General features: G+C 42.6%; 1 protein-coding gene across 1 annotated transcript in view; it reads left to right on the top strand.

Annotated features, from left to right (window-relative positions):
* Window positions 1-2,339: 2,339 nt before the first annotated feature.
* RASGEF1C (RasGEF domain family member 1C) overlaps window positions 2,340-20,881 on the top strand; it is an 81,464-nt gene continuing 62,922 nt past the window's right edge. The window contains exons 1-3 of the mRNA XM_027867183.1: window positions 2,340-2,510; window positions 5,693-5,815; window positions 8,922-9,059. Of these exons, the coding sequence (XP_027722984.1) occupies window positions 2,340-2,510; window positions 5,693-5,815; window positions 8,922-9,059 (432 nt within the window). The remainder of the gene's footprint in view (window positions 2,511-5,692; window positions 5,816-8,921; window positions 9,060-20,881) is intronic.

The following is a 20,881-nucleotide window of genomic DNA, read 5'->3' on the forward strand; positions in this document are numbered from 1 at the left end:
CTTTAAAGATGTGAAGAAGGATTCCCAATCATCATTTGTGGGAACCATCTCCAACCTTTTCTTTTACTCGTTCATTTGTCCGTTTGTTCAGTAGACGTGGAGGCACCCCAGCAGTGCAGGGCCCTATCCTGGGTGCTTTGGGAGAGATAGATGTATAGGATATTGGCTTTGTCTTCTAGAAGCTCAGAGTCTAAATGGAGGGTGTGTGTGTATGTGTGTGTGTGGGGGGGGGATAAGACATGGACACAAATACAAGTCAAGATGTGACAAGAAGGGTGCAGAGTGCTCTCTAGGGGCTTCAGAGGAAGAGGAGATCTGATCTAGTAGAGGTGAGTCAGGGAAGGTGAGAAATTCCTTCCAACAGCAGAGAATCCGGTTAAGCTCCTACTATGTGTCAGACACTGTGCTAGGCACCAGGGGATGCAGAGACAAAAATAAATGCAGTCCCTGTCCTCAAGGTCCTGGTGGTACCAACCCTTGGTGCAGGGGAGGGAGGAGAGTGGACTGGAACTTGTAATCTCTGGGGAGGGACCACAGCAGCTGTGGCCAGCTTAGAGGGATCATCTAGGTATGGCTCCCAATGGACTGATCAATGGTAATTGACCTGCTGAGGAGCCCCGCTGTGGGGAATGTGATTTATTGTAAAGCAGATATTTATTTGTGTTAGAGTTAGAAGAAAGAAAGGAAGGAAGGAAAGAAAGAAGGAAGGAAGGAAGGAAAAGAAAGAAAGAGAAGGAAGGAAGGAAATGAAAGAGAGAAGGAAGGAAGGAAAGGAGGAAAGAAGGAAAGGAGGAAAGAAGGAAGGGAGGAAGAAGGAAAGGAAAGAAAGAAGAAGGAAGGAAGGAAGATAGAAAGATAGATAGATAGATAGATAGATAGATAGATAGATAGATAGATAGATAGATAGATAGATAGATAGATATCCTGGGGCATAGAACTTGATGCTAAAGTTCACTTCTTTTTCATTTGGGGGGAAGGGGTGCGGTAAATCAAATGGAGAGCTGAATCACAGGCAGTTATATATGAATGGTGGCCAGTTTTCACTGGCTAGTACATGGAAGGGGTGAAGAGAGAAGATTAAAACATAGCCTGTAGATAGGTAGAACATGGACGACCTTGAATGCAAAGCAGAAGAATTTGGGTTGTTAAACTCTGTGTGTAGAGCAGGGTGGGGAGGGATGGAAGGGTTTTGAGCAGTGGGGGAGGGTGACATGATCAGAGCAGACGAGGTAGAGTTCAGCCAGGGTCAAGATCAGTATGGGTTGGACTAGTTGGAGAAGACAGGTATGAAATTCTCCACATAACTAGGTTGTGTCAGGACAAGGAAGCATTCCCAGCAACTTCTTTCTTGGGGTAATGTTTAAAATCATCAGGCGTTATATCAAATTGCTTACTGTCTTAGGGAGGAGGGAAGAGAAGGAGGGAGGGAGAAAATTTGGAATTCAAAATTTTATTTAAAAAATTAATGTTAAAAATTGTTTTTACATGTAATTGGAAAAAATAAAATACTATTTAAAAGAAAAAAATCACCAGGTGAATTCCCATAATCACACTCATTCTGTCTTATTTCCTTACATTTTTTTTTAAGTTACTATATGGAAAATGGGCCTGTGAATTAGTCCTAGATCTGTGTTTGCAGTAGATTCAAAGCTGAAGGCATGTATCATGTGAAACAATGATAGCATATCAATGCCCTACCTATGGGATAAGTTTCCCAAACCACCTGATCATCTTTTCCTCTTCAGATATGCTTTTGGCTAATACTGCCCTCTGGGAGATAGCGTGGTATAACGTACTGAATGGATGGACTTGCAGTTATGAAGGTCTGAGTCTGAATCTTTGCTCAGGTGCCTATGAGCTGTGTGACCTCTGGTGAGTCATTTAACTCCTTTCAACATCAGTTTCCTCATCTGTAAAATGGGGATAATAAGAGCACCTACCTCACAGGGTTGTTTGAAGATCAAATAAGATCATATGTGCGATATGCTTCACAAACCTTAAAGAAGCTTGTCATTTTTCAATCCTGTCCAACACTTCATGGCCCCATTGAGATTTTCTTGGCAAATATACTGGAGTGATTTGCCATTTCCTTCTTCACCCATTTTACAGATGAAGAACTGAGACAAACAGGGTTAAATGACTTACTCAAGGTCACACAGCTAGTAAATGTCTGAGGCCAGATTTGAACTCAGGAAAAGGAGGCTTCCTGACTCCAGGCCCAGCACTCTATCCACTGCACAAACCTTAAAATGTCAGATCATTATGAGTTATTATTGTTGATGTTGTTATTGTCTCAGAGCGCATATCCTGACTCATTTCCCCTGGCATTTCAGGAAGGTATGCCCCAGACACTGAGTACCACAAGCATGGTGACTCCCTGTGGCTTCAGCCCCCATCTTCATTCATCTGGGGAGCAAGGAGGACTGATCTTTCAAGATGGAAACTTGAGCTCAGCGTCGCTCGATGCTTTGATCCAGCACCTCATCCCTACTACGGATTACTACCCAGAAGTGAGTGATCAACTGGGTAGGGAGTATGATGATGGAGATCTGTGTACACACACACACACACACACACACACACACAATCCCAGCAGTTTTTGAGGAAGGGGGGAAGATTTTGCATTGACTGTACCAGAGTTAAAGAACAGAAAGGGGTAGGGAGTGCCATACAGGCTCCCCAAATTTGGCACACTGTGGGGACTACTTTTTTGTGTGGAACAAAAAAGGGAGCATTTACTTCCTAGGGCAATGAGCCCTTGGGTGTTGTATATTGGACACCTGGATGATAGGATCAAACATCATATGTTTAGAGCTGGAAAGGAACTCAAAGGGCAACTAGTCTAATCCCCTCTTTTTATAGATGGGGAAACTGAGTCCCAAGGAGATTAAGTGATTTGCTCTTAATCACACAGGTAATAAAGCATCAGAAAAGGGATCAGAGCCTATATAAGCTCCAAGTTAACTTCATTCTTGTAACTATTATCTTATCCAGAAGGGAGGGGGGTGTGTGTGTGTGTGTGTGTGTATTGAGATTTAATACCAGTGAACTAGCCGATTCAAAAAGATTACCATTAATCACTCATCCTTCCCCTGGGAATGACAATAATTAATAATAATAATGATAAATGATATTTTTAGTACTTTGCAGTTACACCATGCTTAATATAAATTATCTCCTTTCAGCCTCACAATAGCCCCATGAGGTAGGTACTAGGTATTATCTCCATTTTGCAGATGAGTAGACTGAGGCTTAGAGGGGTTAGGTAATTTGCCCAGCATCGCACAGCTAGTTAGTGTCAGAAGCAAGAGATGAAAATGGGTTTTCCTGGCTCCAATTCATGTACCCAATTCATTATACCAAGTAGTGTTGTAGTTCAGTTGTTTTAATCATGTCTAACTCTTTGTGACCCCATTTGGGGTTTTATTGGCAAAGATACTAGAGTAGTTTCCTATTTCCTTCTCCAGCTCATTTTACAGATGAGGAAACTGAGGCAAACAAGGTTAAGTGACTTGCCCAGGGTCGCACAGGTAGTAAGTGTCTAAGGCCAGATTTGAACTCAGGAAGATGAGTCTTCCTGACTTGAGGCCTGGTACTCTAACCATTGAACCACCTAGCTGCCCAGTAAAGTGATATGCTTGGGAAAATAGTAAAGGCCTCCCTATGGGGCCTCATGCAAGTCCCTTAACCTCTCTGGTTCTCATCTGAGGATTAAAAGTATTGGATTAGATGGCTCTCTCAGGTCCACTCCAGATCTAAAGTTCATTAATTCCATGCTCATATCAGGCTTTCCATTTGAATGAACGTAGGGGCCAAAGCCACATGACAAGTAGCATGACAGTGGATAAAGTATAGGACTTGGAATCAGGAAGACCCGGGTTCAAATCTTAACTGGGCTGCTTGCTAGCTTTGTGGCCTTGAGTGAATCACTTAACTTCTCTTAGCTGAATTTCCTTATCTGTAAAATGAGGAGGTCATATATGATAGTGTCCAAGGTCACTTCCAACCCTAGGTCTATGAGCCTATGGCCTTTAGTCAGTGTAAAACTGCAAAGGGACATAGTAGACTGTGGCAAATCATGTAGGCTGAGACATTTGGGGTGTTTCTGGAGTTTCTACATCAGCTTTCCCCCAGCAGTTTTATCAATGGAAAATGAGTGCGTGCAAACTCATTCCAACCCCAGAGGCTGTTTGAGGGTGTCCCCTAAACCAGTAGCTATATGATCATCCTCTCCAAGCAGGACGAAAAGGGAGGGTCTGGGGACTAGGGCAAGAAATCTCAGTAAAAAAATAAAAATCAGGCCGTTTTACTAATAAACAAGAAGGATTAGAAAAACCTACCTAGCTCTGCAGCCAACTCTAAAGCCACCCTGCATAATCATTGAGAATTCTCACTTGGACCAAACAGGCACACCTGGGCAATGTTCCATGGGATGATGCCCATAAGACCTTATGAATGAAAATGCTTTTGCATCTTTTAGCTCTTTAGAAAAGAGCAATCACTCTGTGAGGTAGCAAGAACAGATGTTGTTATCTCCATTTTGCAGATGAGGAAACTGAGGGGCTAAAAAGGGGGACGTATCAGTGAACCAAAAGGTGTTTACTTAGCACTTACTATGTGGCAGGCTCTATGCTAAGTGCTGGGGATGCAAAGAACGGTCAACATAGTCTCTGCCCTCAAAGGACCTCACATTATAATGGGAGAGGGGACAATATGTAAATACAGGATATATACAGACGAAGTAGAAGAGAGGTGATCTGACAGGGAAGGTACTAGCAGCTGAGGGAACCAGGAAACACCTCCTATGTGATGTGGGATTTTAGCTAAGACTTGAAGGAATCTAGGGAAACCAAGGCAGATGTGGGGAGCTGGAAAAGACCTCAGATTATCTAGTCCAGTGCTGCTAAAACTGTGGGTCACAACCCCATAGGGGGTCGCAAAAATTTTGGCAACGCTAAAAGGTTTTTGAACACGCAAAGACTAAAAATTAATTAAAAATCAGACTGTAATGAATCCAAGGTGTTTTTGGCAGCACTTGACCATGTTGCATCCTGCAACTTCACTGCAGCCTTGGTTCTGAACACAAAGCATACACACTTTGCATGCATGTCCTCAGGCCACACAACACCAACCAACGTTGTCAAAACCTAAAAGGGGTGGCAAGTGGGAAAAGTTTAAGAAGCCCTGATCGGTCCACCCTCTTCATTTTAAAGATGAGAAAACTAAGTCCCAGAGAGCTTAACTTACCTGCTTCTGGTTATACAGAGAGTAAATGCCAAAGCCAAGATTTGAACCCAGGTCCCCTGACACCAAATTCAGTGCGTATTCCACAGTATCATACTGCCTCTCTTACATGACTTATCTTGGGTCACACAGTAGCAGAGCTGGGAGGAGAACCCAAGTCACCTAGTTGCCAGACCAGTGCTCTCTCCTCTGCACTGAATTCTGTAGGGGTGTGATGCTTAGCTATGTAGGAAGAGAAGGCAAGAAGTGGAGTCCCTCGGCCAACTTGACCATGATTGGAGGGGAGGAGAATCTAGGCATCCCTCACTCTGGTCCTCTATCGGGGGAAGGGAGCAGAGTCCAAAAAAGAAGGGGAATCAAGAGTAGGGAGAAGTAAAGGTGGAAAATAAATCTTCCCCTTCCCAAGTGAGTGACCTGCCCGTGACTGTGCCTTTCTGTCCCTCCCCAGAAAGCCTACATCTTTACCTTTCTGCTGAGCTCCAGACTCTTCATCGAGCCCCAGGAGCTCTTGGCCCGAGTCTGTCACCAATGCATTGAACAGCAGAGACTGGATGAACCTGTGCTGGACAAGGTGAGCTGGTCTGGGGGCTACCTGGGCTCTAAGCAAACTCAGGAGGCTCTTGAAGCTAGGATGGAGACCTGTACTACACATGAGTCATATCAGCAGGATGCCTCTGATTTATTCTCTCTTGAGAGTAGGACGGATCACAAATTCATAGAACTGGGCAGTTGGACAGGACCTAGGGCCCTCTAGTTGAGCCCACAAACACCAGCTGGGGATCCTTCCTCCTGGCTCCGGGTGCTTTCGTTCCTGAGGAGGGGGCTCTCCCAGCCCAGAGAGGAATATGTTGGCCCCCAAGGACTGACTAATGTTCCCTTTCCCCTCCTCCTTCTTCTCCAAGCTGGTTTCTGTCAAGGTGAGATGTTAGGCTCACTCTGCCTGACCCCAAAGGGCTAGACTAGGAACAATGGACAGAAGGGCCGGAGAAGCAGATATCATTTCAATAAAAGGAAGAATTTCCCAATATTGAGAGCTATACCAAAGTAGAATAGCTTATGTCAGGAGGGAATGAAGACTTTTAAACTGGATGGTCACTCATTGGGAGTCACAGAATCCTAGAATTGTTTAGCTTGAAGGGACCTCCTAAGCTCTCTTGTCCAACTCCTAACTTATTGAAAACCTTCTCAACGACACCCCTTGGGAGTGGCTGTTGAGCCATGCCTTGAAGCCAGACTTCCAGTTATGGGGAGCTTACAGCTTTCCGAAGCATCCCATTCCATTTGGGATAGGGCTCGTTTTTTACCGATAACACCACATCTCTATTTTTCCTCTTAGTCACTCCAACCCTCTTCTGCTGGCTCTGCGTTCTAGGGCCATGCAGAAACAGACTAATTGCTCTTTCACATAATGGGCTGCCACATTCTTGAAGGACCATTATCAAGTCTTCTCTGAGACTTCTTCTCTGCAGCCTAAATGGCCCCACTTCCTTCAGATGATCCTAAGGTAATGTAGAGCCAAGGCCCATCACCTCATGGTTTCCCTTTTCTGAATGCTATCAGCATTCTTTTTAAACTGTGACCTCCCAGACCTGAGCGCAGGTCTCCTGGTACAGTGAGAATGAGACAGAGTACAGGGTGACTATCACCTTCCTATGCCCCAAAGTTCCTCCTCTCACTGAGAACCACATTTTGGCTGCCCCATCGCACTACTGGCTCTGTTGAGCTTGTAGTCCGCTAAAGCCCTCAGATCTTTTTCAGACAAACTGCTGTCCAGCCATGTCTCCCTCATCATTATAAAGTTAGGCTTTTTAAAAAATTTTCTGAAAAAAATATGTAAAATAAAAAAAAATTCTGCTAAGAGATAGGTTGGACATGATGACCTTTAAGCTTCCTCTCAACTCTGAGATTCTATGATTTTATAATTTGTCCTAAGCATGTGACCACAGGAGTTTTGCCCAGCATTTTTCTCCCCTCGTCCCTTAATTCTTGGTATGTGTGGAAGCTGCAGAAGTCACAACTGAACTCTGCATGAATCTCATTTCCAAGGTGTTCAAAGCAATCTAGACACGTGCTGCTGCTGCATCTCGTCCCAGGCCCTGGCCTGACTTTGAAAAGGTCACTTGGGTTCTCCAAGGAATGAATTAGAGAGTTATTTAATAGGTGAGAGCAGAGAACACCATGACCAGCCCCAGCAGCATGGGGGGGGGGGGGCCCGGCAGCGTGAAGAGGGTCGGCTCCCTTCTGTTCATTAATGCATCATCACAGGGCCTGTAGGGGAGGGGGAACATTGACTGGTGCTGAAAGGTCAAAAGCCCTGTATTGAAGTCAGAAGACCTGGGTTTGAATCCTGGCTCTGACACTAGCTGTGTGACCTTGGACAAGTCACATAAACCTCATAGGACTTCAGGTTCCTCATCCATAAAATGGAGATAATAATGATAATGATGGTGATAATGATGATGATGGTAATGATGAGGATGATGATGAGAGGCAGTACGGCAACAGTGGAAAGAGACAGCTTTGGAATCAGGAAGAGCTGGGTTTAAGCCCTGCCTCTGCCGCATAGTGGCTCTGGGGGGCTGGCTAAGTCATTTAACTTGTCAGTGCCCTGTTCTGTAGAACACTAGAGGAAGGAGTTTCCACACTGAGAGTTCCCTATGCCAACAAAATCACAGATCTGGACTGGGGGGGGAAAAACCAAAACTAATATTCCTATTGTACTCTAAAGTTTGCAAAATGCTTTACACACTCATTTGTTCTTTATAGCAGACTTGTGATATAAGAGCCATAGGTATTATCTCCATTTTACAGGTGAAGAAATAGAGGCTGAGAAAGGTTAAATTACTTGTCCATGGTCAGAAAGAAACTAGGCATCCAAATTGGGATTCAAACCCAGGTTTTCCTGGTATCAAGACCCATAGCTAACCATTCCAGAGATGAAACCACACCGTGGATGTAAAGCACTTGTTCTCAGCCCCAGTTCTTCGGTCATATCTGTTGTCATCCTCACCCCGCCCCACCCCCAGCCTCGGGGTGCTCTATGGTTTAGGGAATGTCAGGAGGGACGTGAGAATGACCACTTGTCCTCTCATCAAGTGCTCTTGACCCACAGGGAGGTCTGCAGTGCCCGGACATTTGTTCTGAATCAAATGAAATGGTGGCCTCCCTGGCTTTGTGCAAACCCTTAGGCAAACATCAAGGGCATTCAGCCTCGGCTCACCTGGCCCAGCCTCCTTTCCCAGCCTGCGTCTCCGCTGAGCCCAGGGAAACACCACCTGCCCAGGCGCAGGGCTCCCTGCGAGTGGCGCTCCCGTTCCCAGACTGCCTTTGCCTAGTGCACGGGGATTGGAGGACCTGCTTTCAGACGGGCAAGGTCTGAATCCTTCCAGCTGCTTCCCATCACAGAGGGCTTCCCTTTAGCAGGGAATAAGGAAGAGAGAGCAATAGGTACTTCCACCCACAGGAGCATCTGGCCTCTTTACCAGGAGCCCACCAGGAGCCGTTTGTAAGCCAGTGTTCACAGAGGCACCTTCTTTCAAAGTCGTTTTCATGGGGCTGGGGGCTGGGGGTTTAGGGGAGAAGTGGAAGGAGGGTGTGAAATAAACAACCATGGCCTGTTTTCCTTGCACAGTAGGGAGGCCTTGATTCCTATTTACCCCCTCGTGTTTATGTTTTAGGCCCGGGTCCGAAAATTTGGTCCCAAGCTCCTGCAGCTGTTGGCAGAGTGGACAGAAACATTCCCCTATGACTTTCAGGAGGAGAAGATGGTTGGCCACCTGAAGGACATGATTCGCCGAATTGCACCCTGTGATGAGGTGAGGGAGTCGGCAAGCATGGGCTGACTTCATGCTCTTTCCCTCTGACTTTTGTATCCCCTGGCCCCACCCTCACCAGCTGTGGTTTACTTCATTCTTTTTTTTTTTTTCAGTGAGGCAATTGGGGTTAAGTGACTTGCCCAGAGTCATACAGCTAGGAAGTATTATGTGTCTGAGGCTGGATTTGAACTCAGGTCCTCCTGACTCCAGGACCAGTGCTCTATCCACTGCACCACCTAGCTGCCCCGGTTTACTTCATTCTTACAGTCTGTCCTTTAAAAAAACAATTTCAGCTCAATTCAGCACCATCATATTGCAAGAGGGGAAGGTGGGGAATTGACTTGTGATTTTATTGCTGTAAGGAATTTTTGCTGAGGAAATAGCATCTACCAACACATATAGTCAGTGTTCTGTAACTTACCTAAGTCTTAGAGAGTTGCCTATTACTTATCCAGGGTCACACAGCCAAAATGGGTCACAGACAAAACTTGAACCCAGATCTTCTTACTCCAAGGCTGTCTCTTTGTTTGCTATGTAAACTTCTTCTCTCTATCCCCATTTTACAGATGAAGAAATTGAGACTCAGAGAGGAGATGTGACTTCCTGAGATCTCTCTTGAGGTTACTAGGCATTAGAATCAGTTCTCAAATCCAGGTTTCTTTACAACTCCAAATACAGAAATCTTGCCACTATACCACACTTCCTTTGAAGATGGAACATTGGGTTAAGTGCTAGCGGAGATATGAGGTTTAGATGAAACTGAGTCTCCCTGCCCTCATGAAACTCACAGTCTGGTAAGGGAATAAGACAAAATGTGGTCAGTGCATGGGCAAGATACAGACCAATCTGTGAGGTGTGTGAGGTGAGGCTCAAGGCCAAGAAGGCCGCTTCCAGTCGGGAGGATGGGAACCAGACAAGGCTTCCTGGAAGAGACAGCATTTGAGTTGGTATCTAACAATTTTAACAGAAATGGTCTCTGTCCGTCCCACGCCTGTGGGTCCTCTCATGTTTTCCATGCTTCTTTTTTCCTCCTTTCCTTCCCTTTGGGGTCAGATTTGTTGCTTTCCCAGCTCTAATCACCAGCTGTCTTCTGGTTAGCTCCATCTGAATGTCCTATGAGCATCTCAGATCAGCAGGTCCCTCTCCTTAACTTCCTTCTTTCTGCTGAAGATGCCTTCATCCTTCTGAGCACTCAGGTTCACACCCTTGGAGTCACCCTCGCCTCTTTACTCTCCCCTACATGCCCATAGCCAATGAGTTGCCAAGTCTTGCCCTTTCTACCTCCACAATGTCTTTGACATCCATTCCCTTCTTTCCATTCACACAACTGCCACTCTAATCCAGGGCTTGTACCACCTCTTGCCTGGACTATTGCAATAGCCTACCCGTTGGTCTTCGCATCATCCAAAATGTCTACTCTGCAATCCATCTTCTACTCAGCTGACATAGGGATATTCCCAAAGCACATGCTGGAGCATATTACTCCCCTGCTCCAGAAGCTTCCATAACTCCCTATTGCCTCTAGGATAAAATACAAACTCCTCTGTTTGACTAAGCCATTCCCAAACTTACTCCAACTTCTCTTTCTGGGATGATCACAGGTTATTCTACTTGCTCTGGTGCAGAATATTAGATCTCTTTCTTCCATGCCTTTGTAAAACCTTTCCCCACTTTCTCTCTGCTTGCTATTATTACCTTTTGGAATTCATAGATTTCTCCAAGATCCAAGTCAAAGGCTGCCTCTTCTAAGATGCCTTTCCTGTTTCCCCTAGTTGCTAGGACTCCTCACTCCCCAAAACATTCTGTATGTATTTTGTATTATTTATCAGTGTTTAAAACGGCTAAGTGGCACAGTGGATAGAGCACCAGACCTGGAGTCTTCCTGACTTCAAATTTGACTTCCTGAGTTCAAACCTGGCCTAGCTGTGTGACCCTGGGCAAGTCACTTAACCCCGTTTGCCTCAGTTTCCTCATCTGTAAAATGAACTGGAGAAGAAAACAGCAAACCACCCCAGTATCTTTGCCAAGAAAACCTCAAATGGGGTCATGAAGAGTTCATGTCCACACTCTGAAGGGGCCTTCAACACCTTCTTCCCTCTTGTCCTTCTTGTCAGCTGAGTAAATCAAGGAGAACAAAAGCACTTTGCCTTTTGGATCCTTATCCTTTTGCTAATCTCAAGCAGTTCTTGACTGAACAGCCATGACACATCAGTGTAGATATTGTTTTCCTCCAGTAGAATATAAGCTAACTGAGGGTAGGGACTGGTTTTTATCTTTGTCTTTTTATCCACAGTGCCTAGCACGTTGTTGTTGTTGCTGTTCAGTCATTTCAGTCATGTCTGACTCTTCGTGACCCCATTTGGAGTTTTCTTGGCAGAGATACTGGAGTGGTTTGCCATTTCCTTCTCCAGCTCATTTTACAGATGAGGAAACTGAGGCAAACAGGGTGAAGTGACTTGTCCAGGGTCACACAGCTAGTAAGTGTCTGAGGCCAGATTTGAACTCAGAAAGATGAGTCTTCTTGACTCACCACCTCGCTGTCAGTAGACACTTAATAAATGCTTGTTGAGTTAAATTTACCTGAGAACTGTTTGAGATTAGCAAAAGGATGAGGATCTAAAAGGCAAAGTGCATTTGTTCCCTTTGGTATTCAGCTGAGCTTTGGACAAGAGTGAAGAAGGTGTTGAAGGCCCCACAGAATGCTGGTCTGAGGCCTGGCTCCACAGTGGGAGTTTGTCATTTCCCACGCCCCTCCCAGTCATGTGGCCAGGGCAAGAAAACAGGGGACAAGAGCTGGCGGTAACCTCTGGGAGTTAGGCCTAGTCAGAGCCCTTGGCTCCAAAATCCACACATTTCCACCTTAGGGACACCTGGGAGGGACAGGGGATTATGATGTATAATAGAATTCCTCTTACTTGTCTTCTCAATGGCTGGGGGAGGGGCTGGAGGGAGAGACAGAATTAGGAACTGAAAAAAATATATATTTTTTTAAACAGAAAGGAAAAATAAAGCTGAAAAAAATTTTAGAAGAATTTCCAGGTGATTGAAATAGAGGGTTCAGAATACATGAATGTCATGATTTCCTCACTGACTTGACCAAGAGGAGTGGTCTGTGCTTTGCTAAATGAAAAGATTGGCCTAACACTTGACCTTGATGCTTTCCCCAAAGTATGGATGAACAGGTCCGTTGTCCTGCTTCTCAAGAGAGCCACTTGCTGGGCCAGAGACGAGGGAACTCCATACACAGTGGGAGGACTTGGAGGGTTCTGGGGGATGTGAATAGGATTTAAAGTTGGGCATATGGGTGTATAGGAACTCTGAGAATTGACAACAAAACATCCACAATCCTCATTGCTGCTACTCACTGTGAATGGTGGAAGAGGGACAGGGGAAAATGCCATCAAAGCTTCTGATCCCATTGGGATGCATCAGGCTGCATCCCATTGGGATGCATCAGGCTGCATCGTCAATATGTTAACCACAGTGGTGAGATGAAAGAAGTCTGACTGGGCCACCAAACCTGGTTTATATTTCAGCCAGCTTTTCCTTGCTTTCTGTACTGGTGTATTCTGCCAGACTAGCTCATCTTTTATAGTAGTCACAGAGCAGTGTTCAAATGAGATAATTTTGATAAAGCTCTTATCACATGCCTTGCACATAGTAGGTGCTCAATAAATGCTTGTTCCCTTCTCCAGGATATTCAAGATTGGGGGAATAAAGGGCAGGTAAGGCTCCAAGAAATCTTTGGCTGTTTAGCAAAAGTAAAGATCTCTTCCCCACCGCCCATCTTCAATTTTGGTGTCTGAGTGGCCTTGGTCACTGTACCTCTGCGGAAGGCCGTCACAAGCTTCTAGAGTCTTTCTTTTCCCAGCTATTTTGTGTGGTCCTAGGTCAGGCACAAAGCAGCTCTAGAGCCAGGCCACAGAGCATATGTAAGAGAAGATTTAAGTGATAATGACATACAACCCCACAGTCAGCCTGAGAGCTAGCTGCATGTCTGACCTCCCATGACTGCTGAGATCAATCCCTTTTCACTGAGGCAGATTGCACAGTGGTAGACATCTTCAGTACACAGGGCAGCTTATTACCCTCCATGAATCTTCCAGGGGTAAATAAAGGTTTGGGTTTATGGTTCAACCATCTCATGCCAGATAGTTCCCTTTCGTCTTGAAGATAGATGTTGATGGATGTAGACGTTAAAAATCCACATTGTCAGCCATCTCTCTCTCTCTGCTCATTCTGTCTTCTCAGACTTTCTGCCTTTATCCTCTTGGCGTTACCTTCTATTCTTTCTCCTCTACATCAAACTTTCCTGTGGACAGTTCTATGTACATCACAGGCACACAATGGATCTCCCTCTGCTCCAGAGACTGCCATGCATTTTATTGCTACCTTGATTAATATCATGTCACTGGGATCCAGGAATGGACCAGACACCAAATGTGATACATTTCTGTCCTGGTTTGACTGATGCCAGGGTGATTCCTATTGAGGGCCACAGGATCAATGAGCTGGAACATGTGCTCATTTTGTGTCCCATTAAATCCGGATCATAAACATCAAGGATGAACATGAAACCATTGGGGATTGGCAGGTTTTAAAGGGCTTTCCTTTTATCACCCCTCCCTAACTACCATTTCCAACTAAGAGGAGGCTTCCAAATAACAAAACTGAGTTTGCTGTGGGAAAAATATGTTCTATAGAAAAGAGATTTCTATGTAGATGTCCCTGATTCAGAAGCAGGAGCTGATGGTCTTAAACACAGAAATCTATGTCATGACCAACCACTTATACTTGGTATTGGAAGTAGCTGCCTATTGAATGGAGAATGGCTAAACCAGTCATGGTACGTGAATGTAATGGGATATTACTATACTGTAAGAAATATACAGAGAAGCATGCAAAAACTATTTTTAAACATTTTAATTAATTTATTTTAACATTCTTTTCTTTTTAAATTTTGAGTTCCAAATTTTCTCCCTCCCACTCCCTCCCACAAGCATTGCAAAGGCAAACAATATCATATCAATTATACATGTGAATACATGCAAATTATATTTGCATATTAGCCATATTTTTAAAAAGCAAAAAAAATAAGTAAAGTGAGAAAATTATACTTCCATTTATACTCAGAGTTTACCAGTTCTCTCGTTTGACATAGATAGCATTTTTTTCATCATGAATCCTTTGGAATTGTCTTGGATCACTGTATTGATCAGAGTAGCCAAGTCTTTCACAATTCATCATTGTGAAAACATTGCTGTCACTGTGCACAGTGATCTCCTGGTTCTTCTCACTTCACTTTGCATCAGTTCACATGATTCTTGCCATGTTTTTCTGAAACCATCCCCCTTGTCATTTCTTATAGCACAATCATATACCACAACTTGTTCAGCCATTCCCCAATTGATGAGCATCCTCTTGATTTCTAATTCTTTGCCACCACAAAAAGAGCTGCTAAAAATATTTTTGTACATCTAGATCTTTTTTCCTTTTTCTTTGATCTCTTTGGGATACAGACATCATAGTGGTATTGCTGGGTCAAAGGGTATGCACAGTTTTCTAGCCCTTTGGACCTAGTTCCAAATTGTTCTCCAGAATGGTTGGACCAGTTCACTACTCCACCAGCAGCTCATTAATATATCTATTTTTCCTCTCATACCCTCCAGCATTGTCATTTTTGATAGATGTGAGGGGGTACTTCAGAGTTGTTTTAATTTGCATTTCTCTAATCAATAGTGATTTCAAGTATTTTTTCATTTGACTATAGATAGCTTTAATTTCTTCTTCTGAAAATTGCCTGTTTATGTCCTTTGATCATTTATCAGTGGAGAGTAGCTCTTATTTTTATAAACTTGACTCAGTTCTGTGTTTAGCATATATTTGAGAAATGAGGCCTTTATCAGAGAAACTTGCTATAAAATTTTTGGTATTACTTCATTTTCTGTGGTACCTTTTAGCAAAATGTAGTTTCCCTGATTATGTCTTTTAGTTAGATCTATTTTTGCTTTTGCTTTATCTGAGATGATGATTGCTACCACTGTCTTTTTGTATTCCACCGCAGCATAATAGATTCTGCTCTAGCCGTTTGTGTTTCTGTTTGAAGTGTGTCTCTTGTAAACAACATTTTGTTTGATTATGGTTTCTAATTCAGTCTGCTATCTGCTTCCATTTTATGGGTGAGCTCATCCCATTCACATTCACAATTATAATATTTCCCTTCATCCCATTTTCTTCTTTTTCTTCCCCTCTCTCTCTTTTTAACCTGTCCCTCTTCAAAAGTCTATTTTGCTTCTAACCACTACTTCCCTAACCCTTCCTTTTATCATTCCCCCCTTTCTCTTATTCCCTTTCCCTCCTGTTTTCCTATTGGGTAAATTACATTTCTATATACACTGAGTGTGTATATATAGTCTTCCCTCTTTGAACCAATTCTGATGAAAGTGGGTTCAAGCATTGCCCACCACGTCCCCACTTTTCCATTGTAAAAACTTTTCCGTGTGTACCTCTTTTATGTGAGAAAAAATTCTCCATTCTAACTCTTCCTTCCCCCTTCTTCCAGTGCATCCCTTTTTCTCACTCCTTCATTTTTTTTGAGATCAACTTAATTAACTCTTACCCATGCCCTCTATGTAAACTCCTTTTGACTGCCCTAATGATAATAAAGTTCTAAGAGGTTACATGTATCATCTTCCCATACAGAAATGTAAACAGTTTAACTTTATTGCGTCCCTTTTCATTACTTTTCATATTTACCTTTTTATTCTTCTCTTGACTCTTGTATTTGAATGTCACATTTTCTATTCAGCTCTGGTCTTTTCATCAGGAATGCTTGAAAGACCTCTGTTTCATTAAATATCCATTTTCCCCCTAAAGAATTATACTCAGTTTTTCTTGTTAGTTTATTCTAGGTCGTAACCTAGCTCCTTTGCCTTCTGGAATGTCATATTCCAAGCCCTCTGCTTCTTTAATGTGGAAGCCACTAAATCTTCTGCGATTCTGATTATGGCTCCATCATATCTGAGTTTTTTTTTTCTGACTACTTGAACTACTTTCTCTTTGAGCTGGGAGCTCTGGAATTTGGCTATAATATTCCTGGGAGTTTTTGTTTTGGGATCTCTTTCAGGAGATCAGTGGATTCTTTCCATTTCTATTTTACCCTCTGGATCTAACAGATCAAGGCAATTTTCCTTGATAATTTCTTGAAATATAAAGGCTCCTTCTTTAATCATGGCTTTTAGGTAGTCCAGTAATTCTTAAATTATTTTTCTTTGATCTATTTTCAAGGTCATTTTTTTCCAATGAGATATTTCACATTTTCTTCTTCTTCTTCTTCTTCTTCTTTTTTTTTTTTTATCATTTTTGACTTTTTGTTTTACTGTTAGCTGATGTCTGATGGACTCATTATCTTCCACTTGCCCAAATTAAGGAATAATTTTCTTCAGTGAGATTTTGTACCTCATTTTACATTTGGCCAATTCTGCTTTTTAAGGAGTTCTTCTCTTCAGTGAATTTTTGTGCCTCTTTTACCATTTGTCCAATTCTGGTTTTTAAGGTGTTATTTTCTTCAATTATTTTCTGTGTGCCTCTTTTACCAAACTGTTAATTCTCTTTTCATCATTTTCTTGCATCACTCTCATTTCTTTTCCCATTTTTTCCTCTACACTCTTATCTCTTTCTTTAACTCTTCCAGGAATTCTTGTTGGGCTTGTGTCCAATTAACATTTTTCTTTGAGGCTTTTCTGGTAGATTTTAACATTGTTGTCTTCTTCTAAGGTTATATCTTAGTTTTCCTTGCCATTATAGTAGCTTTTTATGATCAAATTGTTGTTGTTGTTTGCTTTTTTTCCAGCCTATTTCTTGACTTTGAACTTTATGTTAATATTGGGCTGTGGTTCACCTTGGGGTGGGAAGGCACTGTCCCACGTTTCAGGCTTTTTCATGCTGCTGCTTTCAGAGCTAGTTCTGAGGGTCTGCAAGTTTTTGATGCTTCCAAGGTGGTGTCATCCTGGGAGAGGTGTGGTCACTTCTCTTCTGGTCTGCACTCTAGTCTTTACCCAGGAAGGGCACATTGTCCCCAGCAGCCACACACACTAGCACTCTTCTTTGCTTTGGAACTGTGACCAGGGCCCCTGCTCTCTTGTGGTGGACCACCAGCTCTCCTCTCCACGCTAGAACTGTGACCCAGAAATGCATATGGGAAGAGAGTTGCCACTCAGTACCAGCTCTATCTGGTGCCAGCAAAGTGTCCACTGTAATCTCTTTCTGAGCAGCTGTCTGACTCCTTTACCATCTCTGGGCTAAAAACTCCTAAAGCAGTAGCCACTGTGTGTCTGGGCACCAGACAGACCTGCACCAGACCACTGCTCCAGTGATACAGACTTCTCCTGCCTACTTCTTACGTCTAATTAAGCTGAAAAAAATGTCTTACCCTGACCTTTTTTGGCTCTGATGCTCCAAAATTTGATTTGGTTATTTTAAAGTTATTTGAAGAGGAATGTTGGGAAAGTTCAGCTGGGCAGCTTCCCCTAATCCTCCATCTTTGCTCTGCTCTCTCCATGGAAAGACTTAAACCAACTGATGCAAAGTAAAGAAAGCAGAAACGGGAAAACAGCATATACAGTTATAACAATCTAAATATAAAGAGCAACAATAAAACAATCAAAACTGAAAGCTGCAAAATTATAGCAACCAAGTTTGGTTCTAAGGAAAAGAATATGGGAAAACACATCCCCTTACTTTACTTCTTTGAAGAGAAGGGGGACCACAGGTGTGAAATATTAAATAATGCTTTTTTGATTTGTTGGTTTTTTCCTCACTACTTTTTAAATTCTGTTTGCCTCAGTTTCCTCATCTGTAAAATGAGGATTAAGAATAGCACCCACATCCCAGGGTTGTTGTAAGGAGGAAATGAGATAATAATTTCAAGCACTTAGCATAATGCCTGGCACATACTACGTGTTATATACCTGTTAGCTATCATTATCATTATCATTATTATTATGTATTTATTTTAAGGGATGGCTTTCAGGGAAGGGGAGGGATACAGGGGAAATATAGGTGATGTACAAACAAAAAATAGCAATAAAAATTTTTTAAAGAGAAATGGGCGTTAAAGTTGCTCAAACTGGTGTGGACTAGTACAAAAAATTCTGGGCTGGGATTAAGGTGACCCTGAATTTCTGTTCTAATCCCGACTCTGTGGCTGGCTTGCTGTGTGACTTTAGGCAAATCACTTCTCCTCTCTGGCCTAAGTTTCCTTCTTTTGTAAAGTGAGGGGGCTGAGATAAATGGCCCCTGAAATCTCTTCCAGACTCTACATTCTTTGACTCTAATTTGGGAATATGCTCAAATAAAAGTTCTTCTTCTTCTAACCCTCATCCCCACCTCCATCCCCTAGCTCTTTATGCAGTTCTCTGCAGACAGAGCCACAAATAGGGTCTTATTGAGTGACCAAATGAATGAATTCATTTAAAAAATCTAACAGATAAAGAAGAAAAATCAGAACCCATCAGAAACTGCCATTTCTTATTGATGAGCCTTCTTCCTTGCTGCCTAGAATTTCAAAGGATAAAGTAGATATTCAAGTGCCAGATTATTAATAATTGATATTTACATTCACATTGTGGCTTTTATTCTGATAGATCTCCAAATGGTTTAAATCTGTGCTCCATATCCTGTTTGATGAGGTTTTGGCAAAACACTCCATCAAAACTGGAGTCCCCCATATTGATCCATAGCAGGAAATTACTGACCCACATCCTACAGTGTTTGAAATGACCAATTTAAAATAACCAATAATAATAGCCAAGTGACTGGAATGCTTCCATGCTGGGTGTGATGGAAATCTTACAATGTGGAAATGAATGGAAATCCTGAGGTAGGGTATTTGTCCAGCAAGATCCCATGAGGAACAAAGGAAAAAAACAAACATCACTTTAGTGTGTTGTAGAGCCAAGAATGCAGAATTAGGAAGAAGGTCTGGTTTTATCATTTATTGTTTTTATGTTCCTGGGTAGCTCCAGGGCCTCAGTTTCTTACCTGTCAAATGAGGAGGTTAGACTAAATGATCTCTGAGGTTCCTTTGAACTCCGACAAGCTATAGATCTATTTTTGTTTTGTTTTTACTGAACTCGTAATTTTATTGAGGTAAGGAACTCCCAGTGAGGAAACTCTTCATCCATCTGAAAGAATTTAAGCTTCTTGAGGTCAGGGATTTTTCCATTTTTGTCTCTGAATCCTTAATGCTTAGCACAGTACCTGGCATGGAGTGGGTCTTAAGTTTTGATTGAATTGAGACTGGCAGCTGGTTTGTAATTTATAGCCTTAAAATAGTATTTTCTGGGGCTCTGAGAAATGAAGTGACTTGCTTAGAGTCATAAAGCCGGTTTGTGTCAAAGGTGAGACCAGAGCCTAGGTCTCTATGACTCCTGAGCTACTTCTCTGTATCCTTTGCCAGGCTGCTTCTATTATGAATCTGATGATGAGCTCGACCTCAATACAGTGGATGTCATTTTGGACCCCTTTGAGCACAAAGGACCACAACCCACCATTATGAGTCTGATCAACTAGTCTTTGAAGACATCATTTCTTTCACTTATTCACTTATCTATTTATTTATTTAAAAGAATATTTTATTTTTCCAATTATATGTAAAATGATTTTTAATGTTTGTTTGTTTTTAAATTTTGAGTTCTTAATTTTTTCCCTCCCTTCCTCCCCTGCCATTGAAAAGGCAAGCAATTTGCTTACAGGTTATACGTGTGCAGTCGTGTAAAACATATTTTCATGTTAGGAAGATGTTACTTTCAAAAATCTTCAGTGGCTCTTTGCTGCCCACAGAATAAAGTGCAAAAGCCACTTCCCAGAGTTTGTGGCCTCCATGTTCTGGCCTCACTTTCACACCCTCTCCCCTCCACAAATATTTTGCTCCATTCAATTCAGTCTGTATTCAATTCCAATAAATGCATGAATGAATGAAACATTTATTAGGCATGTACTGTGTGCTAAGCACTGGGGATACAAAATCAGACTACCCTCATGGAGCTTATGTTCTAAGTGGATGAGACAACATATATAGCAAGGTACAAGAGTTAGACCACAACACAGCCTCTTCCCTGAGTCCCAGGGCAGGGATCCCAAGCCCACAACTCTTGGGAAGAGGGGTAACATAATGTGTTCATTCCCCGTGCAAAGGTTTTGCTTGTGCCATCCATCCTTCCTGGTATGTCTTTACTTTTCCCTGTCTAAATCCTACCTATACTTCAAGGTTTAACTCCATCCTGAAGATCTCCCTCTCCCACCCCTGCCTTAACTATGGCTCGCTGGATTTTCTCCCTCCTTTAAACTTATCCATGTTGGCTCTTATCAATTGACACTTAGGGCATCGCCATAGAATCGTAAGATATCAGAGCCAAAATCCTTAGAGATTATCCAACTAGTCCAACCTTACCATTTTGGAGAAGAAGAAGCTGAAGGTCAAAGAGGGTAAGGGAGTCTCCCCAAGATACCACAGTGAGAGAGTGCCAAAAACCCGTACATGGTTAGGTGTCAGTGTGCCATGTGTCCATTTCATCTCCCCCAATCCAGGGTTGGATTCAGTCCAAACAAGGACCGTATCTTAGCCTTTTTTGTCCTATCTTGGCCCTAGCACAGTATTTGTCTTTTTTTAAGGTTGGCGCAATCCATTATTTTTTAAAATAATAAATGTATTTATTTTTAACATTCTTTTTTTTTTTTTTACAAATTTTGAGTTTTGAATTCTCTCCCACACATCCCTCCCCTCCCCACTGAGAAAACAGCTAATATAGCACAGTATTTGT

Source organism: Vombatus ursinus, unplaced genomic scaffold (assembly GCF_900497805.2).
Source record: "Vombatus ursinus unplaced genomic scaffold, bare-nosed wombat genome assembly UNPS02014785.1, whole genome shotgun sequence".
NCBI classification, from domain to species: Eukaryota; Metazoa; Chordata; class Mammalia; order Diprotodontia; family Vombatidae; genus Vombatus; species Vombatus ursinus.